Genomic DNA, 25,744 nt, shown 5'->3' with positions numbered 1-25,744 from the left:
AACTCTACCTCCTTGTGACTTCCTCATGTCTGTTAATGGCATGACCGTTTCTCTAGTCACCTAGGCTCTAAATTTGAGTCATTTTTCACTTCTGCCTGTCCCTTATTTCCGCCATCCAGTGAATCACCAAGTCCTACTGGTCAGCTCTCTACTATGTTCCTCAAGTCAGTCTATTCCTTTCCATTTTCACTGCATCTGCCATTGTTTGGGCTCTTATCACACCCTCTTGGATGGACTCTTGTAGTAAGTAGTTTCCTAGCTTGGCCTCTTGGCTCCAGTTTCCTCCACACACCACTACTAGATTAATATTCCTATAAAACCACTTTGGACAGCTAGGTGGCTCAGTAGATAGAGCAACGGGCCTTAAGTCAGGAAGACCTGAGTTCAAATTCGGCCCCAGACGCTTCCTAGCTTTGTGATCCTGGATGAGTCACTTAACTCTGTTTGCCTCAGTTTCTTTCTTATTTGTAAAATGAGCTGGAGAAGGAAATGGCAAACCACTCCAGTATGTTAGCCAGGAAAACCCCCAGTGGGGTCATGGATAGTTGGAAACAACCGAACAACATCACCCGTACCTGTCCAACCTCTGCTGTATTTATTCACATCTTCCCTAATGTTCACCAAGGCAGTCTCCCTACTACTAGGAACCTTCTTCAATTTTTCTAGACACCAAGGGATGCCAGTGGAGCACATGGATCATGTATTTGTAAGGTTGTGGTAGAAATCCCACACCCCATTTTAGCTTTGATACCTTAGGAAGTTAAGAATATAATCCAATCAATCAACTATTGGCCTTAGATTAAGTGCTAAAAAGCCTTTGAACTGGAATAAGTTTTGTGTATGGAAAGGCTGAGTAAACTTGGCCATGCTCAGAGATCATATACAAATTTTCCAGAGAGTTGAGGAGCGACGGAATCCTAGAAATTGGAGTAAGGCATTCTAGCTGAACCCCCTGAGAAGAAGGAGAGGGAGAGAAGGAAGAAGAGGCTCTGGCTTTGGTCAAATCATTTTTCCTCATCTCCTGCCCCTGCCTTGGCTGGAGGAGTCCTTTAAAGCTTTGAGGGCATTGGACTTCCCATCACCTCACCCCTGATCAGCTGACAACAGTGAATGTGTTGGGAGCTGGTGTAGTGACTTCAGAAGAAACCCAAAAAGAAACTACACCATACCTTTGGGGGATTTCTTGAACACCTCATGGATGGGAGAAAAGACCTTCCAGCAGCCTGAAGTTGTGACTTACCACTTACCTGTGTTTTCTAAATTGAGCTCATTTTATCCTGGGCTATACATGTACTTGTAGGAGATTGTCGCTGTACCACCTTAGTAAATATCCCTTTGTAGAAGTTATTTAAAACATACTGACTAAATTATTTTCAACTGATAATCTTAGGGAGGGGATGAGTATAATGATTGAGGCTATAACTAATGGCATTAGAGATTACCCTTGACTCCTCAAGAGTTCACCAGTACCTTGAAGGGGAGATGAAGCCAAGCTCTGGGGACCCAGTTGTTTAGTGGGAGTGGGAGTGGGTATAAGAATCCTTCGAGTCTATATGGACTGTATTGTTGTTTGGTCATTTCAGTCACATCCAACTCTTTGTAGCCCCATTTAGAGTTTTCTTGGCAAAGATCCTGGAGTGGTTTGCCATTTCCTTCTCCAGCTCATTTTACGGATGAGGAAATTAAGGCAAACAGGGTTAAGTGACTTACCCAGGGTCACACAGCTTGTTAAGTGTCTGAGGCCAGATTTGAACTCACAAAGATGAGTCTTCCTGACTCCAGGCCCAGTGCTGTAGTCACTGTGCCACCTAGCTGCCCTTATATAGATGCTGCATAGCCATCATCCTTCATTCTCACCAGGTAAACAGACATCTTATATTCCAGTGTTATTTAATGACATCCTTACTTCAGTCCTTCTTTTTAGTTCCTTATTGATTCTCTACCATGTCATAGAAAGCTCTTGACCCTGGAAGCTCACGTACGCCTGGACTTTGCATACTGAAAGCGCCTTCTGTCCTTGCAGCCTTTCCCTCTAATGGGCTCATTCCTGCCAGAACCTCGCTTTTAAAGAGGTCCCCCAGGCCAGCTGTGTCTGCCTTCCTCTCTAGGCTGCACGCCTGACTCTCCGGACTCTGTCTACCTCATACCAAGCACCTTCCCCTCTTCTCCCTGTCCTATCACCACTTCCCATTTCACCTTCTTTCTATGTGTTATCTTCTCCCATTAGAATGTAAGCTTCTCAAGGGTAAGGATTGTCTTTCCACTTGTGTTTGTATTCCCAGCACTTAGCACAGTGCCTGACATGTAGTAAACACTTATTAAATGTTTATCAACTAACTGTTTCAGGCTGCTTACACCCACCAAATGCCTCTCTATTCATATCTGACCAACACTCATTTTTATTTCTTTGGAGACTGTGTGTTCCACAACCCGTGGCCTCCTAGCATTACCTATAGAAAATTGAGATTAAAAAGATGGATGTCAGGTATGGCGGCCCATGCCTGCAATCCCTACTACCAGGGATTCTAAGGCCGGCAAATGGCTTGAGCTCAGAAGTTCTGAGCTACAGTGGGCTAGGACAATAGGGTGTCTGCCCTGTCAGGCATCAGTCTGGCGAGCCTTTAGGAGTAGAGGGCCACCAGGTTTCCTAGGGAGGGATAAACTGGCCCAGGTAAAAAGTGGAGCAGATCAAAGGTCCCATGCTGTTTAGTAATGGGTTCGGGCTTATGAGTAGCACCGTCACTTCCAACCTGGACAAGATAGGAATACTTGGTCTTTAAACAACCACACAAAAAAGTCGGACCTTTGTTTAAAGGAGTAGTTTTGGGTCATTAAAGGAGCTCTGCACTTTACAAAGGCAAGCCATCTGACTCCCTTACTGTCTGATCCTGAGTCCAGCTTGTCCATTTACAGTGGATATGGATAAGAGGCAGGAAAAAATATCCTGTGTCCATCATTAGGCCACACTCTTTTGAGTGGTTGTGGGTCTACTTCAGGAGGCCCTGCAATTTTTTAATAAGGCTTAATACAATTAGCATGACATCATATTTAAAACAAGAAAGTCTGGAGGACTTCACCATCTTTAGGGGATTCCTTTTTGTCTTAAAGTCCACACTGGATTTCCTTGATGACAATAATAAACTCTTGTATCTTGCCTAATATTAACGATCAGAGAGTAACTGAACAAAGTTATTTCTGCTATTCTATCTTTCAAGGAATCTTGCATAATTTTGGCATATGCATGGAAGGCATCTTGTTGGGAGAGAACCCTAATCCTAACCCATTTTGCTCCTGAACAATTAGCACCAGATCTTGTATTCTCTATATTTCAGTCAGTTGTGTAATGTGTAATGATAAGAATGAAGTCTAATAAAGTATACATCTTATTCTCACCAGAAATTTATGTAGAAGGGAAAATAGGCTTATGTAAGAATCACATGAAAATTATAATACTTATAAAAAACCTTGCAAATATTAAAAATGTTATATAAACTTCACCTACTATTATTATTTTTTGACCTTATCTTCTCAGACTCTTCTACACGATAGTAATAATAGTTTAACATTATATATATAGCACCACTCTACAGTTTACAAGCGCTTTCATGGACATAATCTCATTTAATCTTCACAATAAGTCTGTGAAATAAATAGGCTAGACCAGGGGTGGGGAACCTGCAGCCTCGAGGCCACATGTAGCCCTCGAGGTCCTCTGGTGGGGCCCTTTGGCCGATTCCAAACTTCACAGATGTGAAGCACAGTGCCTGATGCACAGTAGGCACTTATTAAATGTTTATCAACCTAACTGTTCCAGCCTGCTTATATCCACCAAATGCCTCTCTCTTCATATCTGACAAACATTCATTTTTAATTCTTTGGAGATTGTGTGTTCCATAACTCACGGCCTCCTAGCATTACCTATAGAAAATTGAGACTAAAAAGATGGGTGTTAGGTATGGTGGCACATGCCTGTGATCCCTACTACCAGGGATGCTAAGGCTGGCAAATGGCTTGAGCTCAGAAATTCTGAGCTACAGTGGGCTAGGACAATAGGGTGGTCTGCACTGTCAGCCATCAGTCTGGTGAGCCTTTAGGAGGAGAGGACTGCCAGGTTTCCTAGGGAGGGATACATGTGGCCCAGAGGCCACAGGTTCACCATCCCTGGGCTAGACCAAGGATTCTTAATGGTTTGTGTGTCCTTTGGCAGTCTAGTAAAGCCTATGGATCCCCTCTCTGAATAATGTTTTTGGGGTTTTTTTTGACCAGTGGGAAAAAATCCTGAATCTACACTTATTGAGCTCATGAGGTAACAAACAGGGCGTCAAGGCTCACATGCCTAGGTCCCAGGAGGGCAGCAGGGCTTGGGCGGGGGTGGGATCTAGGGGAGGGGCTGAGGCTGGGGAGTGGATGCCTGGATTCTAGGAAGGAGGCAGGGCAAGGAGAGGATGTCTGCGTCCTAGGAGGTGACCAGGGGACTGGATGACTGGGTCGACGATGAGGAGTAGGGGTGGATTTTATTGCAGAAGCCTCAGGGAGTGGGCCAGCCCTGCCTCCAAGGGGACTCAATGCTCTGAGCCCTGGGCACTCCCTGTGGGGTGAGGAGTCCAGTTTGGGGCACAGGCAGCTCATATAGAAGGGAAACATTCACTGGTATGAGGGGGGCTAGGAGCAGGGGGCCCCAGCAATCTCCATCCCTAACCCCTAAGGTCTTTGAGATGGGGGAAGCAGCAGAGCTGGATGGGCATCCTCATGTTACACGCCTCCACCTGGGGCTGGAGTCTGCCTTCCTACACTTCACTGTCTTGCTGAGTGTAATGAGGATTCGCCGAACAAACATGAGAGTAGCCAGAGTAAGTCCCATGATGCAAACAGAATCATAGTCATAGTAGAAGCGGTTAGGTTCCTGAGAAGTAGCCAGTTGTCACAGGCGTGGGGGTCACCACGGCTGGGCTGGGGGCACGAAAAGCAGAGGAGGCAGCTGGAGAGGGACCCCAGATCTGACTTGGGGAGTGGGGACAGACTTGGGAGGCAGAAAAATGTTTTTAAATGCAATATGTAGCTTTACCAAAATTATATTGAAACGTAGTTATAAAATAATAATAACTTCCTGGACCCCCCCTGAAATTTATCCATGGACCTCCTGAGAGCCTGTGGACCCTAAGTTAAGAACTCCTGGGCTAGGAATTTTTGTCTTCAATTTATGGATGAAGAAATTGAAGTTCATTTGCCCAAGGTTACACAGTCAATGAATGACAGAACCAAGACAAACCCAAGTCTTCTGTGCTTCTTTAAAAGAATAACTCGTGTTTATACAGGGTTCTAACAAAATGCTTTCCCCACCCTAATTCTGTGAGGTAGGTAGTAACCTTGTCTTACTGACTTATTGAAATGTTATTTATCATAGCGAGTAAGGTCCATAAAAGTTTTGTCAAAAAAAAAAGCTTTGTTCATAAAAGTTCAGTCTTGGTAAGGGTCAGTTATCTTTTGAAGAAGCTCACTTCTACCATCAAATCCCAGATGGGATAGATTCAGGTGCTGGAGGTCCAGACATTGGAACTCTCTCCTTGTCTCTGATGCTGTGATTTTAACACTAACCAGGGCTGAGTTGGGATTTTTCATCCCCTAACACAGTACTACTCTGGGCATGGCACAGTTCCCACTTCAACAGTGAGGGTTTCTTCAGTCTACCACAGTGACAGCTGAAATGTCTTTGTTTCCAATATCCTTGCCTTGCCAGGGAGAGTCAAGCAAGGGCCCCCACACACTGAGCTTTATTCAGTCAGAGATGCCAAGGCCAAGGACCTGGGCAAAACCAATTCTTTGCTATTCTTTAGTGTTTTTTGTGGCAGTCTTGAAGTTGGAAATAAGAATGTTGATGAGGGTTTGGAGAGTAGGGGTGTGTGTGTGTGTAGAAAACTGATACAATTAAAACTGGATTAGGACCCTGAGTTCCTGAAGATGTTGAATATTAGTGGTAACAGCTGTTGCCTTTCTCATTAGTGGAGAAAGTGAGGGAGAAGGTGGGGTGAGTAACAACTTTGTTTAAAGGATGTTTCTTTGGAAAACTGAAGAATAAAACTGCTGAATTAATCCTGAAGGAGCCCATCTTCCCAAAGTAAGTGGATGCTTCTATCAAATCAGTTCAGCTAGAAGAGGTATTGAACCTGAAGGGGAAGGCTCTGCGCCAGGGATGGGGGAGCAGCATTCTGGGTGTAGCTATGTATGTGTTTGGTGAGCACTTTTCTCTTTGATTCATAGTCATTTAGGTTCCTTCTGACTTTGGGGAATCATGACTTTGGCCCATAACTTCAGGAGTGGTTCTCCATATCTCCCCTTTGAAGGAGAGCATATAGAATTAGGAGCTGGCTGACTGGGCCAGCCAAGCGCCTCTTAATGCTCATCTTCTGCCACATCTTAAGGAGCCTGAGAGATGACAGTAATTAACCATATCAGTTCATCCCTTTTGGAAACCAAGTTCCCATGAGAAAAGTAGTGTAGGTCACAGTATTGGAAGTTTCCGAGAAAAGAATTATAGGACATTTCTCTTAACTGGCTGCTCCTCCCTTTATAATCTTTCCACATTAAAGGAAAGGGGTGAGGGTGAGGTTGGAGAAAACTCTGGGGGTAGATTCTTTTCTTAATGTCTAATTTTTATAGCCAAATTTGTCATCCTGTTTCAGATGAAATTTCTTCCTTTAGCTGTGATTCCAGATAGGAGGGCTATTGCCTTGAGGGGCTCTTTCAAAGTTAATGGTCAATTTTTTAACATGTCTGCAATTATTCTGCATATTTGTATGGGAGACTTTTTGTCTGATTTATATGACATTTTCTATCACATTTTTTGCACATATCCATTTTCCAACCTGTATGCATTTTAAAAATATTAATCAGCTTCCTGTCTTCTGAACTCATGGAAGTTAGAGGTTTTTTTTTTTTCTGTGATTTCATGAATATGAGGAACTCCTGGTGCGGAAAATCTCCACTGATGCAGATCCCAAACTCCCCTGTAATTTATACTCTTAGAGATTTGTCGGGGGCACTGAGAGGTTCACTGACTTGCCCATGGCCACACAGCTCCTCTATGTCAGAGGAAGGACTTGAACCGAGGTCTTCCTGCCTTCATGGAAGGCCTCTATCCATTCTACCTTTCTAGAGGTGGCATAGCTGAATGGAATTCATTGCAAGTCTCCCAACTTTACTTTTAAAAACTGTTCTGAGGGGAAGCTAGGTGGCATAATGGATAGAGCTCCATCCCTGGAGTCAGGATGACCTAAGTTCAAATCTAGCTTCAGATACTTACTAGCTGTGTGACTCTGGCCAAGTTGCTTACCCCCATTGGGTCCAAAAAAATCATTTTGGCCTCTTTCCCTAACAAAAATTTTATTAGAATAAGCAGGAAATAGATTAGTTTACGTGATGATTTGCTTTTTACTCACCCTCTGCTAAAGAACAGTGAAATGGCTAATATAGCTAAATAAACATATTTCAAAACTGCATGTTTAATGTGAATAGTAGAGCATTGCCTATAGTCTTACAATATTGGAGTTTCCAGATTTTAATTAACCATTAGATAGCATCTAGCCCAAATGACCATCTGCCAAGCTACCTACCTCTGTGTGAATTCCGGATGTCCATAAAAGAAATAATACATCTCTTTATAGGTTCTGTCTTTGATATCATGCTTTTTCATCAGTTTTATTATGCAAGATATATGCATTCTATTCTTAACTCTTTATATGTAATATATATTATAAATATATCTTAACTCAATATTAAAGTGAGGCAGGTTTGTCTCAAAAGTACTGCTTATTAAAACTACAACAAAAAAAGATAGGATAAAAATATACAAATTATGAATATGACCTCAATCCTAGCATAACAGAATCACAGAATCTTAAAGTTAAGAGGGACCTCAGAATTCATTTAGTTCAACTCAAACACAACCAAGAATCCCCTTGAGAAGGTACCCAATAGACACTCCGACTTGATTCAAGGATCTCTAGCAAGTAGAATCCACTACCTGCCAAGGCAACCAAGTCCACTTCCAGATCATTTTGTCAGAAACTTTTCCCCCCACATTGAACTGATATCTGCCTCTGTGCAACTTATATCAATTGTTCCTGTTTCTGCTCTCTGGGGCTAAGGAGAACACATCTAATCCCTCATGCATACAACACTTCACATTCTTGAAGTCAGCTATTATGCACTTCCAGCCAGTAGAACCAGTTTTAAAACAAACAAACAAACTAAAGCTTCTTCATGGTGAACATCCCTGGTTAATTCAACTTAGATGGCACCCACCAGCCTGACCACCCCTCTCTGGAAGTTCTACATTTTGTTAATGTCCTTTCTATGGGACTCAGGACTGCACATGGTATGGTCTGAAATGCAGTCTAAACAGAGCAGAGTATGGAAGGACCTTGATCACCAATTGGTGTAGCCAAAGATACCTTCAGTTTTATTTGGCCTGACATGATAGACTGCTGTCTCATTTTGTTCCCTATAACTTCTACACCTATCTCAAACTCTCTGGCTTCCCCATCTTACACTGGTGACATTGCTGTTGCCAGCCCAAGTCTAAGATTTGGCATTTATCCCTATTAACTTTTATTAAATTCAGTCTAATCTTTTTGGTCTTTCCAGATATTTTTGGGTAGCTCAACAAATTCACATTTACTGAGGACTTACTGTGTGCCAGGCACTGTGTTGGATGCTATGAATATAAAAGCAAAACTCAAAATAATCTCTACTCACAAGGAATTTATAATCCAAAGAGGAAGTGTGTATGTGTGTGTGTGTGTGTTATGAAAATAATACAAACAAAATAGATAGAAATGGAAGACATTAACATTTAGGGAAGGGTTAAGGAAAGACTTTATATATAAGATGATCCTTGAACTGCATCTTAAAAAAGAGAGATATTATGCAAGGCAAATGTGAGAATGGAATGTATTCCAGGTATGGGGAAGAGCTCACTGCAAAAGTTTGGATAGACTGAGCACTATGTGTGAAGAACAGCAGGAGACCCAGTTTGGCTGAATCACAAAGAATAAGAGGAAGAACAGTGTAAAATGAGACTGGAAAGGTGGGTTGAGGTCAGTTATGAAGTCCTTTCTAAGCTAAAGAGAGGAGTTTATATTTTATCCTAGAGATCATAGGGTCTCATGAAGTTTGTTGAGTAGGGGAGAGAAATTGTCGAGTATATGCTTAAGGAAAACCACTTTGGCAGATTACAAAACGAAGAAATGAGAAGAACAGTTGTGTTTTCTATAGAAATAGGGATATTTGGAAAGGGGAGAGGAATTGAGGGGAGAGATATGATAAGTTCCACTTTGTTCCTATTGAGTTTCAGATAATTCTGGGACATTCAATTTGAAATGTCCAATAGGCAATTGGTAATGAGAGTTGCAGGGAAGGAATAGGTAGAAACTAGGGCCAGATATAGAAATTTTTGAGTTACCTGCAGGGAGATGGTAGTAAAACCCATGGGAGCTGATGAGGTTATTGAGAGAGACAACATAGAGAAGAAAAGAGGGGCCAGGACAGAGCCTTGGGGCTCACCCCATAGTTAGAGGAATATTAGAGGCAGTTGTTGAAAGCTAGCTAGGTACCACAGTGTGCTGGATTTGAATTCAGGAGAACCTGAGTTTAAGTCACTCAACCTCAGTTTCCCAATATATAAAATTGGGATGATAAAACCACCTATTTCATTTTGGATCAAATGAAATAACATATATAAAACACTGTGCAAACTTTAAAGCCTGTATATCAAAGCTGGCTATTCTTATCTTTACTATTATTGTTGTTGTGAGATAAATGTTGAGCCAGTAAAAGACACTGAGAAAGAGCAATCAGACAAGCCAGGAGGACCATCAGGAGAGAGGATTGTTATGAAAACTCAGAGAGGATAGAGTATCCAGAGGGAGAGAGGATGGGCAACTGTGTGAAATGTAGCTGACAGGTCCAGAAGGATGCAGACTAAGAAAAGAGCAACCTTACTCTATAGGTCTGACTCCCAGCCTTGGGTCATCTGGAGATCTGATAAGCATTAATTCTATCTATGCCATTACCTTCATCATTAATAAGTATCCGTGTTCTAAAGCATATTGCCAAGCCCATTTCCTTGTGACAGTCCACCAGAGACCTCTCTTTGTGTTGTCAAAATTGACTTATTAATGGCTACTAGTCATGCAACTAGTTCTGGGTGGTTTGTTTTTAATATGGTTAGTTACATTAAGGTTGAATGATTATTGGCATAAAGTCAACTTGATAATAGTGAATAATTTATTGGATATATATCCAATTATACATAGGATATATATATATATATATTAGATAGCATCCCTATTTACCTGGTAACATTCAACTGGTTCTAAATTCATCCAACTATACTACCATCTATCACATTTTCATCTTGTCCATAACCTTGAGGGGTGGTGATAGTGGTGTTGAGGACACTGAAAATCATAGTTAAGTCTAACTTTGGTAATTCTTCTCACATAGCAAGGGAGAGAAAAATAAGTGAAAAGAACCAAGAGAGAAATGGACAATACTGTTTACCAAGTCCAAGACATGGCTTTTTATTAGGAATTAGTTTGAAAAACTTTAGGAAAGGAGAGGGCATAGATATGAAGAGCCAAGAAAGAATCCAACCAGGAGTATTACCAATAAACCAAGCAGGGTCCAATAAATAGGAAAAAGTTAACAACTACACATTTTTTTACTCAAGGACTACTGAAAACTGTCTTCTTTTAGCCTGCCTTGCCCACGTCAAGCAGATAAGATTTAGATTTTACTAAGGGGTGTGCATATTTCTTGAATCTATAGTTTCATTTAGTGATATTGGTCTATATCTGGTTTACATGTGTCCTATGGGAAAGTTTTCTGGATTGTATCTTGGTTTAGAGCTAAGAAACAGATATTTTGCAACATCAGCCCCTTAGTGATTTAAGCAGGACCATTTTTACATATAAAATATGTAATGATTTCTACATTGACATTAACCTTTTAAGTCTAGTATCTCTTGAATGTTGGTCATTATACCTGTGTGGATTTATAATTTTTTTCTTGTGTAGTATCTGATGTAGAGTCATTAATTATTTTTCATGTCGCAGGAAAGGACAAAATGAAAATCCAAGTGGCCATCATAGGATGGGCATACGCCACCTTCTGTCTGGTTCCATACACTGATGCTTTTTCTCATGGTGCAAGCCTTGAAGCTTGTGTTGATATGAAGCCCAGACACATCAGAGCCCAACTTCAGAATCCCAGGAACAATTACATTACCATCTTCACCAATGTGTCCTCTTACTCCCCTGGTGACGAAGTACCAGGTAAGTGCACCAGAGTACATGAGACCCAAGAATTTCACGTCATAGGATTCCTGACCTGGTATATGTGTCTAATAGTGAAGTTTTCTGGACTGCATCTTGGATTAGTCCTAATTGTTTTAGCAACAAATCTTTAAGAGAGAATATTATGTTATATATATTATATTAATATATAATATTACATAGAATAAATAGTATTATATATTAATTACATTAATACATATCACATATTATATATATGATATATGAGAGATATATAAAATATATACATGTATTATATACATATAATATTTAATTTCTCTGACATTTTCTTTTTTAACCAGAGAGCAGGATAATTCCCATGTAGCATTTCTGTCAATGAGTTATGATGCCATTATAAGGTGACTTTATTATTGTTAATGTATTTAAAGTGTGTGTGTAGGAGAATGTCTTTATTCCTATTTCAGGCTAAGAGATGGTTTGGGGTATTATGAAAAGTTAAAAAAGGTATGACCACATTATTTGCTGTTCCTGAAGTAAGTGACTTGTGAAGTGATCAGTGTGGGTAATATGTATGGTATAAGGGCCACATTCTAGGGATGGCCAGTCACGCCTAGCACCACACCCTGTTCTAATTCAGGTTAGAAAGATGTATAGCATGGCTTAAGTTTTATTTTCATGAATTATTCTTCCTAAGAGTTTGCAGATCAGATATCCTGATTTTTAATTCGTAGACAAGTCAACAAGCATTTATTAAATGCTTAGTGTATGATAGGTGCTGGGAATATGAAGACACAAAGAAAAAAGCCACTCAATATCTGCTCTCAAGGGGCTCATAGTCTAATAGGGGAAAATATGCAAACTAGGCAGGATAAATTGGAGATAATCTACACAGAAAAAGCATCAGCATTAAGGGGGATCAAAAATAGTGAGCTTAGAAATGTTATTATTTATAATATGCTCATTAATTTCATAATATGTTAAAGTTGGGGCAGCTAAGTGACGCAGTGAGTAGAGCACCCACCCTGGAGTCAGGAGGACCTGAGTTCAAATTCGGCCTCAGACACTTGACACACTTACTACCTGTGTGATCTTGGGCAAGTCACTCAACCCCAATTGCCCTGCCTTCCCCCCTCCAAAAAAATATTATATGTTAAAGTTAGTGCTTTGCTCTTATATATGTTACATGTGCAGAAATAATAACTAACATGATAATAACATAGCACTTTAAGGTTTGCGAAGTGCTTTGCAAATATTACCTAATTTTATCCTCACAGCAACCTTGGGAGGTGGGTATATATCCCCATTTTACAAGAAGCTCAGACAGACAAAGGTTTAACAACTTACCTAGGGTCATACAGATACTTAAATGTCTCAGGTAGGATTTGAACTCAGGTTTCCTGATTCCAAATCCACTCAACTGCTCTCCAGCCTGGGAATGGACAGATGGATCCTCTCCAAGTTTGGAGAACATGGAAGGCCATTTGACTTCTGTACTTTGATGGATCTGTGATTCACTGAGGTGTGGGCACTCCCTCCACCACAAATCACATCCCACCCACAACGTCTCATCCGGTGGAACTCACGTCTATGTGTTCCTCTAAGTCCTCTGCATCAGAAGTCCACCCAGCATCTTTGGGCATCTTCTCCTCCATCTCTTAACATTGGGCCAACACCAGTGGGATATGTGAACCATTCGTGTCTGTATCATTTGCTTACTTCATCCCCAAACTGGTCCTTCATCTCTGATGAGATCCTTCTTTCTACTTCTCCTGTGCCACTCAAAGACATTCAAACCAAAATAATTGCAACACACTGAAAATATACAGACTGAGAGCTAGAAGTGACCTCAGAGGCTCTCTGGTCCAGCCTGAATAGGGATTTGCCCCCTGCATGTCCCTTAAAAGTGGTAATCCACACTCTTTTAGAAGACCTCCAGTGATGGAGAGCTCAGTACTGACTGTAATGAAAATGTAGTTTTCTCTCCCTTGGGAAAAAGGGGAGGGGAGGTAGTAAGGGTGGGGGCGCTGAGAGACCAATCAGTGACTGTTTTGCAAGTACTTCTTGGATTGTAAATCAAGTCCTTGTACTGTAAATCACACAAGCTGGCTGGGTGAATGACTCATCCTTTCACGTTGCAGTGACCGTGAGGAGTCGAGGGGATTTCATGGGATTCCTGCTCCAGGCTCGCAGACTTTCTAATGACCAAATTGCCGGCACCTTCGTTTTCATCCCTTCTGGTTCCAAACTGATGTCTTGTTTTGAAGAGGCCAATACAGTCACCCACTCAGACAAATCCCCAAAGAGAAATCTGTCGTTTGTGTGGAAGGCACCACAACAACCCACTGGGGACATCAAGTTCTTGTAAGCTGGGAAATAAAAGAGATTTGTGTCTTGGCACCTGGATTTTCTATGACAGGTGCAGATAAAATGGCTCCTACCATTGTCTCTCCCCTATCTTGTCCTGTGGGATGGCCACCTTGGCCATTTAAGCTTTGGTTTGTAGTGTTGGTCATTTGTGTGTGTTCTCCAGATTTAGAGATTGAAGGGCAATCACAGGGATGGGCTGCAGACAGCTTTGGGCTGTGGCTATCCCATTCCTAGAGGCTACTTCTCTTCTCCTCCTAATAATACCCCAGGATTGGGGTTGACCTAACTGTGATGACCGAACTGTTCCCCCTTTCATGGCTATATCCACCCCCAGGAGAATCTAAGATCCTTAATGGCAAAGATTATTATTTTTTTAATTAATCCTCAACATCTACCACAGTACCGGGCCCAACAGTAGGTACTTAATGAATGTTTGTTGAATTGATTTGAAATGAATAATCGCCACTAACTTGCTTCGGCTCTTTGGCTCTGGATTTTCTTTGGAGGTGGGAGCACTCCAGCCACTGAGGAAACTGAGTCACAGGATGGCTGGCCCTTGTCTTCAATGAAATACTTAAATAGAAGCAAAGTTTCCCAGGCCTCCCTTACCTATCTGATTTCCCCGATAACACTAATTCTATTTGATAGTGCATACAAGATCTAAAACTTGGTTCCTAGTTTCAACATTGGCTTTCTTTGTGACCTCAGGCACCTTTATTCACCCAACTCTTTGTGACACATTTCCTCCATCTCAACCACAAGAATCATGACCCAGTTCAACTTTTTTTAAGTGCCTACTGTGTGCAGGGTGCTGTTCCACCTCTGAGAAGAGAAAACCTTTGGCTTGGCTAAGATCCCTACCTTTCTGCACACCAGTACTCTCTATCTCAGAGGGACAGTATGTGACAAATGAGTTCATAGGATTTCAGGCTGGAAGAGACCTTAGAGATGATTTGATCCAGCGGTTCTCAGGCTTTCTGACCTCAAGACCCCTTTACAGTCTTAAAAATGATTCAGGACACCAAAGACCTTCTGTTTATGTGAGTTACATCTATTGATGTTTGCCATTTTAGAAATTAAAACTAATAAATATTTAAATAATTAATTCATTTAAAATAGCAACAATATACCCACTTTATGTTAATATAAGCAGCATGTTTTTATGGCAAAATAACTATTTTCTAATCAAAATTAATTATGAGAAGATTGACACTGTTTTATATATTTTTGCAATCTCTTTAATGTCTGTCTTAAAAGAATATATCTGTTCCTCTATTTAATATGTCGCAATATGTTGTTTTGGTTGAAATATATAGACAAAATCCAGTCTCACATAGATACGTAGTTGGAAAAGGGAGGAGTATTTAATAGGCAAATAATGTCAGTATTGTTATGAAAATAGTTTTAACCTCACTGAGCCTCTGAAAGGTTCTCAGGGACCCCCGGAGGTCCTTAGATCACACACTGAGAACTACTGATTTAATCCAACCCTCATTTTATAGGAGAGGAAACTGAGTCCCAGAAAGGTTAGGCAGTCTGCCAAAGGTTACGTAGATAGTAAGTAGCTGAGCGACGATTTGGTTCCATGCCTTGGTCCTCCAAATCTAGGGCTCCATGCTGTACACGGGCTTTTCCTAGGCTGAGAAACTGGATGTGTGGAAAGTACTTTATAATGGTTAACCATAAAATTACACTAACTCCTAAACTGATTACTTTTTCATTATATATTAATTATAAATTTAATTAATTATAGAACTGGTTAATAACATCACAGTAATGATTAGTAATACAATTGAAAATGAAACTTTTTATTTAGATCTAATCATCCATAAGGCTAGGAAACTGTATAGTAGAAAGAGCAATAAACTTAGAAATCTGACATCCTGGGTTCAAATCCTGGCTTTGCTACTTATTCATGACATCAGTAGGTATTTTAACCTCTCTGGGCCTCAGTTTTCTCATCTATAAATGAGAATGTTTGACTAGTTGACTTTTAAGGGCTCTATCAGCTCTTAATTTTATGAATTACTCATTCCTGGTGAAATTTTTGAATGAAAGAATCTAAGAGGATAACAGTATGAATACCAGTAGTGGTCAAAGAGTCACAGATTTAGAGCTATCAGGGACCCCAGAAGTGACTGAATACAAAACGCTCATTCTGTCAACGACAGGGATAAAATTTGAACACCAGCCCTCTGACTTCAGAGCAAGCACTGTACCACGCTGGGCTTATCTGTTTCAGGGCAGGTTCATTTCAAGAAAAACAAAATACTATCCTTTGAGTTCCTGTATTTTATTTAATCTTCTAATTTTCTTTCCTGCCCTATCGTTACCCTCCCCTTCCTATTAGGATGGTCTCTAGCTTTATTCATGGGAATTACAGAGTGATTTCCTCTTTCCCAACAGTTTATCAGTAGTCCAGTCATATTTCATTTACTGGGAAAGGATTGAATCAACCATCGTGTCTCAGCAGACACAAAACAGAACACTTTCTGATGGCAATGTGGAGCCAGCTATGAGCCTACAGCAACCAAATGGCCTAGAAGTCACAACCACAGGTACAGTTAATCCCCTATATTTATTTATTCATTGTCATCCTTGTCTTTCATGTTATTTATTTTCACTTAAAAGTTACTGCCTCCAATATCCTACCTTGGCATAGCAAGCATTGGACAGGGAAAAGCTGAGTTCACGGCCCACAGGCTTAGGAAAGTTATAGTCTGCAAACTGAGAAGGGAACAAAGACAGATCCCTGATTGACCTGTGCCACTACAAACATGATTTGTCTGCTTCTGCCAAACAAATTCCCAGTCAGGCTCCAGGCTGGAGGGTCAGAGCAGCCTTGTGAAAAAGCTTCAACATCTGACCCCTATATAGAAGACATTGGTCAGTTCCCTCAGCTCCCTGAAGCTGCATACAGAGTGAAAACAATGGAGCTCTTCCCCCTCATTCAGTAGCTTCCTTTCCTATTTTTTCCATAGACAATTAATCACTGACTATGTGTAAGAAAGAAGTAGCTGTGTTAGATGCTGGGATTCAATTAAAAAACAAACAGTCTGTGCTCAGGAGAAGTGTACATTCTCCTGGGGATGGCAGTAGTGATAGAGATATGACATCTGGCAAAGGTCAGGTAACTCAGAGTGGTTCTTGGGTTGAACCAGAGCAGTCTGGTATCCAAGCTCACTCGGTGACTGTAAGCTGTTCTAGAGCCTCTGGGAAAAAAATAGAGGAAATATGACTTGCTTAAAAATCACTTGTGTCAGGAGGACAGTTTATAAAATAGTGACAACATTGTAAAGACAATCAACTTTGTAAGGCTTAAGGACTCTCGTCAACATAATGACCAACCACAGTTCCAAAGGATTTCAGATAAAGTATGCAACCCATCTCCTGACCAAGAGGTGGTGGACTCAGTGTGAAGAGCGAGACATATTTTTGGATGTGGCCAATGTGGAAATTTCTTTTTTTTTGCTTGACTATGTATATTTGGTACAAGGGTTTTTTTTTTCTCCCTCCCCCCAGGAGATGAGGTTGGAGGGAAAGAAAATAGATTTTTGTTAACTTGTTAGATTTTATTAATTGAAAAAAAATAAAATTATTTTAAAGGCCAAAAATAACCCAAACTAGATCATAGATTTAGAGTTGGAAAGACTGTGTGTGTGTGTGTGTGTGTGTGTGTGTGTGTGTGTACACACATATTCTAGTGACTAGAATTATCTAGTCTAACCTCCTGATTTTGAGAAAATCAAGATTCAGTTTCAGGGATTTGCCCCAATTTTAAAATCACAGAGTTGGTAAATGTCAGAGTCATCACTAGACCCTAGGTCTTCTGACTCTAGAACTACCCTTTCTTCATGACATGAGGCTTTCTTCTAGATGATGTTGCCTCTCTTGCTCTCACTCCACCACCCCCATTTTCTAGTTCAAAGTCAATTGTGGATTTCACCAAAATATTCTTTGGAACATGGATTGTGTGTGAAAACAAAGTCCCTTGGGCCATAACTTCATAGGCTCATAGATTTAAAGCCAGAAAGGAGGAACCTTGGAGGTCATCTAATGTAATCCCATCTTTCTATAGGTGAGGAAATTGAGGCCCAGAGAAGTTATACAGGTAGTAAGTAACAAAGCCAGGGCTTGGACCCAAGTCCTCTGCTTCCAAGCCCAGCTCTGTCTTCAAAATACTGCAAAACACGTTGACCCCATTTAGTATTACTAGTTACACTTTTTTACGCAGATAAATTTATCTCTTAAAATCTTAATTGCATCTAATTGATAAGCCCCAGGCTATTGATCCATACCTATAATCCATTCAAAACCATTTGCTTTCTCGTTTAATGAAACTACCCTAGCAAGACTAAGCCACACAGCAACCAAGGTCTTCATTATTTGCTCTATTCTATATCCATATTTCCCTCCTCTGAAAGAGAATTCTCATATCTCTTCTTCAGGGCCAACCTTGGTCATTCTAATTACCCAGGACTCAGTTCTGATTTGTTTTTCTTTTGTTCTTTCCAGTTTCATCATTGTAATCATTGCGCACATTCCACCACCACCTACCCCGCTCTGTTTACTTCACTTTGCGTCAGTTTATATGTCTTCCCATTCTCTCTGTGTTCGTCATATTTAAAAGCACAGTGATATTCCATTCCATTCACATATTACAAGTTGCCCATACTACTTAATGTTTTGCTACTACAAAAAGTTATTAATATTTTGAATTCTTACTTTAACCTGTATCTCTAAAAATTCACCAATGTATTTGCTGAAGCCAGGTTCTTGTTCATTGCCCAACTTAGTCTAACTGGTCCGTTCAGCAAGCCAGAGTAAGAGCAGAGAAACAACCTTATTTATTTACTTATCTATTTATTTATTTTTGTTTAGGCAGAACAGGTCAATTTTGACTGGCCAGAGTCCAGACTAGCCTTATCCAGTGGTCAGCATTTCCATGGTGTTCCATATATCTGTGTTGCTTCTTTTGGCAACCTTTATTCCAGTGATCTGTTCCCCTCCATTATCATAATTGGTTTTGTTTTTTAATTTAAAATATGTTGAGATAAAGGCAGCCAAATTTCAACAAATCACATGCTATTAACATGAACTCATAGTTCTTATTTTCTCTATGTCCTGCTCAGCCTTGTTAGCCAGAATGAAGAAAGGCTGGTTGGGCAGCAAACAAATATTTGGTTGGAATTTATGTCCAGCTCGCTACTCCTGCCACGGCTGGTCTAATTGCCAATGATACGGCAACAGAAGCCAAATCTTCAGCTGGGATCCTTGGGTCCTTGAATTCTGCTGCTTTCAAATTAGAGTCAATTCAGTTTCCAGTCCTGAGAGGGCCAGAGAGAGCCAAGTGACCACTTTGATTTCTCTATGCCCTGATTTGTAATCATGAAGAGTAACAAAATCTGAGTGGTGCCAGGCATTCGGCCTTTAAAGAAACATAAGAAAGTGATTGCTTCATTGCTTACATTGGGCCTTCTACTAATGGACAGATCAGGTTTTGATGTTGACAAATTGGAATAGCCTACACTTCATGGCTTTTCCTTTAGGTCTCTTAGGAAGACCCAATTTATCCTTAGTTTTAGTAATAACCAATCATAATAATGATAACAAATCGCATTTCTATGGTGCCGTAAGGTTTGCAAATCACTTTCTTCCCAACATAGGGCTGCCTGAACACTGCTCTGGTTTGTGCTAGGTAGGGTGAAGAAATTGTTTGACTTGCGTTGGAATCCTGCCTCTCCTACTTGCTAGCTGTATAACCGGGCAAGTTTCTTAGTCTTTGAGTTCAGTTTCCCTCTCTGTAGGAAGGTATGAAGATTATAGTAAACTTTAGTGCCCACATCACAATACTGCTATGAGGATTAAGTGGGAAAACGTATGTAAAAAAGCAAATTGTAAAGCATTAACTTAATGCCAGCTCTAAACTCCAGCAACATGAAGTACAAAACCGAAGCATTACTACTTGGGGGAGGGGTGTATTTTCACCTGAGATAGATAATTGAACAGACTATGGGTTTTTTTTGAGGAATGAACTAGATAATTGTTTCAAGTTCTCACATCGTTTCCACCGGTGGTATGCCTGGCTTGGTGCAGTAGCAAAAGCTGGCTATTAAGAGTTAAAGCCAAAATTTGAATTTAGTTCTTCTAGTCCCAAATCCAGGACAGCTAGATGGCACAGTGGATAGAGTGCTGGGCCTGGAGTCAGGAAAACCTGGGTTCAAATCCAGCTTCAGACACTTATTAGCTGTGTGACCCTGGGCAAGTCAGTTAACCCTGCTTGCCTCAGTTTCCTCATCTATAAAATGATCTGGAGAAGGAAATGGCAAACCAATCCAGTATCTTGTCAAGAAAACCCCAAAAGGGTCACAGAGTCAGACATGACTGAAAAACAACTAAACCACAGTTGAAAATCCAGGGTTATTTTTTAAACCTCTGTACCATGCTTTGCTTTGTTAACATGCCTGTTTTTTGTGCTCAATACAAAGAACATACCATTGCTCTTTCTTTGTTGTGTTTTTGGGTCTCTATTTCCTCAGTTTCTAGGCCCCAAATCATTCTTATACAGCATACACAGCCAGCAGAGTTGGCTGTCATCAGCAGGACTGGAACGTCAGTGACAGACAGCTTGGAGCCTGTTCTTGGTGGCCTGACTACAGAGGTTCCTGAAGAGGAAATGAATCTGCTGAAACCCTATCCTCTCCATGACATGTCAATAGTGGCCACTAGCAGTGACCAAAGACGGCAGCCTGACTGGGAGAGTCATGACAACGGTGGTGACCAAACCTTAGAACCGTCACTTAATGTCCGAGGACTAGAGAAAACTTTGACCTTGGGAAGCTTCACATTTGAGGATTATTCCTCCAGTCACAACATACACAATCGGTATTGGGCTAGCAGTGAGTGGGGCATCAGAGCAGGTATTGGGGCAATCCCAGAGGTAATGGAGCTGAGGAAACCACAGAAGCCTCAGGCCTCGAACCAAAGGAAACCCAGCTATTCTGTTCCTTCATTCAGTGTGCTGTGAAATGGGTTAGCGTAGGATTTGAAACTGGAAGGAACCACAGAAATGATCTAATCCAAGCCCCTCACTTTAGAGATAAGGAAACTGAGACCCAGACTGTTCACAGGATTTGCTCAGGGCCACAAAAGTAATAAGGAGACAGGCAAGATTCAGACTTTTCCTCCACATTTAATGCGCTTTCCACTACTCTGCTGTTTAAGAGTGCTAACCAGGGTCTGGCTCAGGTATTTTTTTAAATAATATTTTATTTTTCCCCAATTGCATGTTAGAACAAATCTTAAACATTTTTTTAAAAAGTTTTTAGTTCCAAATCCTCTCCCTCCTTCCCTTTCTCCCTCCCTATAGCTCAAGTGTTGTTAATGGTGGTCTGTGAACTTGGATGGGAAACAAAAAATTACATCTTTATTTTCACTAACCTTTAACTGAAAATTTGCATTCCCTTCAATTATTTAAAAACATTATTCTGAGAAAGGATCTGTAGCTTTCACCAAACTACCAAAAGGGTCCAGGACATATACACACGCACAAGATTAATATCCCCTAGTGAAGATGATCTGATCGTAGGATTATAGGCATATAAGCTTTAGAACATAAAATACCTTTGGAATCAGAAGGTCTGAGTTCAAATTCAGTCTCATTGATTTGTGGCATTTAAAAAGTTCGAGAGACACAGTTTCTGGATAATTTAATCATTTTATTAATAATGCCAGCCTGTTTATTAATAAAAAGATGGTCATTTGGCCATCTCTCTTAGACCAAAGACCCCTGACTGCAGTAGACTCACAGTTTATATGCCCATGGAATAGTAGGTGTTCCTGAGGGTGACCATCAACTCTGATTAGTTAACAATGAGAAAATGAATATTATAATGAGAGGCTGGGCTATATTACTGTAACAACAACACGGCTAGCAGCAGCTGTTGAGGTATAAGACCCAACAAGACCAACAACAAGGACTGCCAGCACAGGTTCTTTGATCTGTTTTACTAAGGAAAACAATGTTAAGGGGTTTACAATCTCACTTTGATCAAACATACATATATCATTCACGTAGTTCAGGGGGAAAAGCCGGCACCCTGAACTTCACAGCAAATACAAACAAATTACAAACACAGACAACATAAACAGACCAAATCACAATTCATAGTTACCGGAGAAGAACCAATGGGTCTGGGTTAGCAAAGCGGGTGGGGGGCAGTTACAACGGCTTGCCCAGAGTCTCAACAGTCCTTCTATGAGTGAGCCCCAAAGGCAAAATGCCAACCTCTGAGTTTATATACCCTGTTAAGGGTCAAAGGGTGTCACAAACATGGGACTCAAACCCATGTAAACTAGGCTTTCCCTTGAAGTAAGCAGGTCATCAAAGACTCCTGATTTAATCAAAGAAACAAAGGCGGGACTCATCAAGGACACTTGATTAAATAAGTGCTCCAAAAGAGAAAGCAGTAAAAATAAGTCCCGCCTTAATTACTGATACAATTACAATGAGGGTCTTGGAGCACCTGACTTGGATCACCCAAATCTTGGTCAAAGAGACTTATCAATTTCCGTATCACCTGTCCGACAAAAATAAAAGTCAACATTCTCCCAGACCTGTCTGAGCAAACACAGTGAGCAGGAACGTACCCAAAGCCTAAACTTAGAATTTCTTTTACTGTCTTTGATTAGATCATTCTAGCTGGGCAAGTCCTTGAGAGAGATTTCCTACATCAGTAGGCTTCTGGGTGAGGAAGTAGAAAAGGGGGAAAAACATTGGTCCTGATTCAATAATTAGTTATTAATAGGAGAAAGAAATAATCATTTCTCCCATGCTTATGTGACCTCGGTCAGGTTCTTCAGTTTCTCTGCACTTTGCTTTCCTCAGTTCTAAAGTGAGAAGATTGGATTAGATCACCTCTAAGGTCTCTCTCTCTCTCTCTCTCTCTCTCTCTCTCTCTCTCTCTCTCTCTCTCCCCCCCCTTCCCTCCCTCTCTCCCCCCTCCTCTCTTTCTCTCTCCTCCTCTTCCCCCTCTCCCCTCTCTCTCTCCATCCCTCTCTTCCCCCACTCCTCTCTCTCTCTGTTTCTCTTTCTTTCTCTCCCCCTCTCCCTCCCCCCTCTCCTCTCCTTCTCCTCCTCTCTCCTTTCTCTCCCTCTCTTTCCCTCCTCACCCCTGTCCCCCCTCAAGCTTTAAATATATGTTGGTATGATTAGATCACCTAATCAAACCCCTTCATTTTTCAAATGAATATGCTAGGGAGGTAACTGGCATAGTGACCACTGTGAGGAACTATGTACTGTCTCTGATTGAATCTATTTCCCAGATTGCTGATTTCAATAACTTCTGGTTCCATTTTGTTGTTGTTGTTTTTTTAATCTAGCCCTTACGGAGTCATTGTTTTAGGGATCTCTGTCTCTGAAGAATCTCTCTCTACCCATGTAGACCAGCAACTTGTCCTCCTAGGGAGTTTCTTGAGAAGCTAAGTGACGGGCCCAAGGTCACTACACAGCCAATCTGTAGCCAGGGCAGATACAAGGGAGATTGGTTAACAATGAAAATGTGAATATTGTAATGAGAGGCTGGGCTATATTACAATGAGGGTCTTGGGGCACCTGACTTGCATCACCCAAATCTTGGTCTAAGAGACTTATCACCTGTCTGACAAAAGGGAGAATCCACATTTTCCTAGACCTGTCTGAGCAAACGCAGTGAGCAGGAATGCACTCGTGGCCTAGTGTTAGCCTGAACCCAGATCTTATGGATCCAAAGTCCATTCTTTATCCACTGAGCCATGATCCTGTTCTCTCTATTGCTTTCCTCTCCCAAAAGAGTGTTATAAGGACCAATCCTGGGGAATATGATTTTAAAAAGGCATCAGACCATGGTAGGAATGGTAGAGCTATTGTTCTAGAAGCCTTTCAGCTCTTTTCATCTCCTTTTTAGGACAGTAGGTGGCTCAGATTCAGGCACTGCAGAGCCCTGCTTGCATTGTGATGAAGGTGAGCAGGTAAGAGGTGGGGCTCCTTGTATTTTGGCCATAGGGAAAGGGATTCTAGGCTGGGGGATGTGATGAAGGAAGGGGGATGGGTGGTCATCAGACAGGAACCAAAGTCAGAGAGAAGCAGAGAAAGAAGGGGACAATGAACCCTTACAGTTTTTCTCCAATCAATACCAGCCTCTCCATTACATGGAGTGTCTCTGAAGTTATCGGCAATTGTGGAAATTGATGGGTTTAGTGATTTGTTTTCCCACTTAGCCTCAGTTAGTAATTTCTCCACTCAGCCACTCTTCATAACACTGGCCTCAAAAACCCACATACGGTCTTAGAGGTTAGATCAATGGACAATATAAAATATACATGCCCACTGATTTACTATTCCTTTGAAGTCTTTGAAGTAGCATAAAATAAAACATGATATAATATTCTCACTCAAATTTATCAGAAACTACAGTAAGATTAAATGGTCCCTTTTGCATGGGGTCCTGGCAAGGAAAGGCATGCTAAAAGCTTTCAGACTGCTTTGAACAGATCATATTTGTTTGGAAGGCTCTTAAAGAACCCCCAACTTTAGACCTCCTTCTGACCTCCAAAGCCTCAGTGGGGCTACCATTAGCCACACCACCACCATCAATAACAACTGTGCATCTGTCTAACCATGCACTTTGCTCAGAGCTCTTGAGAGCTGAGTGGGGGGCTGGGGTTTTCAGTTGCTGTCCTTCAGTGGGGACGGCTCAGGACAGTTTGAACTTGAGATGGAAGAGTTTAACAGCGGCATAATGTGGGTTTGTTGAAAATGTCAGTGAAAGGTTTCAGGCCTGGGATCATGAACTGCCTGATGCCATTTGCTTTCTCCTTTCTATTTCTTCCTGGTTTGCTTTTAAAGGAGAGGCCTGAGGCTTATAACCTGACTCTGACCAGATCTGCCTCCTCCATGGGAGCTCCTTTCACCGCTCATCTTTCCTACTCTCAGCTCATCATGGTCACCAAAGCAGAGGCCCAGACTGGTGGTGGACCCGCCAATTCCAGCTTGGCCTCGAAGGCTTCTGCTGCCTTAAGGCAGGTGGCTCTAAGGCTAGCTGGCCTTCCCAAATCCTCTGCCAACTTCTTGCCTCAGTCCCAGTACGTAGGTCACCGAGAAGAAGGCGATGGAGAGGACAGCACCGGACTCCCTCATCTGACCAGGCCAGTGCTCGAGACTGTAGGCGTCGGTCTGAAGGAAGACGGCTCCCCTCCAAGGACTGGGATTGTGACCGCCCAGCTGGGGATCCTTCTTTGCCTTTCAGCCACTCTTGGGATGGCCTTGGCTGCCGGCCTGCGCTGCCTCCATGCCCAGTACTGCCGCCAGAGGACCGAAGCGTCTTTCGGTGAGCCCGACAGTGACATCATTGCAGTGAGAGACAGCGGGGAAAGAACGCACTTCCGAAAGATCCGAGAGAACAGCATCATGTTAGTTCAAGCCGAATACAACTGGGTCACCCCCAAGGGAAGAGCTCAGAGAACCGCAGTGTGAAAACGCAAGTCCAGCGGGTCCTTCCCTCAGCTCTGGAGTGTTTATTAGTGATAGCCCTGCTCCTGACCAATGCAGGGAAGCACAGGCGATGCTCTTTAGCAAGGATTCAGTACAGACAAATGGTTGCTGCGTGGAATAAGTAATATTAGCTTTATCAACAGAGAGACTTCTTTCAGACACTTGTTTTCTTAACATCTGTAATTTAGCTCTTCCCCCCCTCTTTTTGCAATTAGATGGTTCTGTTTGAAGAATTAAACCTAACACAATGAATATTGTATAACCTGCTCGTTAACTAGACTCCTGTGGCCACCAAGCTTCCTCTGTTGCCTTAAGGACCCAGCAGCAATAGAAATGCTGTCCCTCCCCCTTGTGTCGGAATCAGCTTCTATTGCTCTAAAAAAAAAAAAAGGTTTCTGGGGCTATTTGTCTCTTTCAGGAAAAATAGCCCCTGACCTCTGAACTGCGGCCTTAGCTTTGATAAACCCCCTTTCCAGATACTCCACTCCACCCTACTGCAAACACCCGAAGGGAAGTTTTCTTTTTAAAATGGCTA

At 41.6% G+C, this 25,744-nt stretch overlaps 1 protein-coding gene across 1 annotated transcript; it reads left to right on the top strand.

The window, feature by feature from the left end:
- The first annotated feature begins 11,122 nt into the window (after nucleotides 1-11,122).
- On the top strand, nucleotides 11,123-25,408 carry REELD1 (reeler domain containing 1). Its single transcript, XM_036765671.1, has 6 exons — nucleotides 11,123-11,333; nucleotides 13,451-13,673; nucleotides 16,086-16,237; nucleotides 20,219-20,564; nucleotides 23,624-23,687; nucleotides 24,565-25,408. The coding sequence occupies exons 1-6, from the start codon at nucleotides 11,126-11,128 to the stop codon at nucleotides 25,189-25,191; spliced, it is 1,620 nt and encodes a 539-aa protein (XP_036621566.1). The 5' UTR covers nucleotides 11,123-11,125; the 3' UTR covers nucleotides 25,192-25,408.
- The last annotated feature ends 336 nt before the right edge of the window (nucleotides 25,409-25,744 follow it).

The sequence above is a fragment of the Trichosurus vulpecula genome, chromosome 6 (assembly GCF_011100635.1).
Source record: "Trichosurus vulpecula isolate mTriVul1 chromosome 6, mTriVul1.pri, whole genome shotgun sequence".
NCBI lineage: Eukaryota > Metazoa > Chordata > Mammalia > Diprotodontia > Phalangeridae > Trichosurus > Trichosurus vulpecula.
This window is presented reverse-complemented; position numbering and strand designations above follow the sequence as displayed.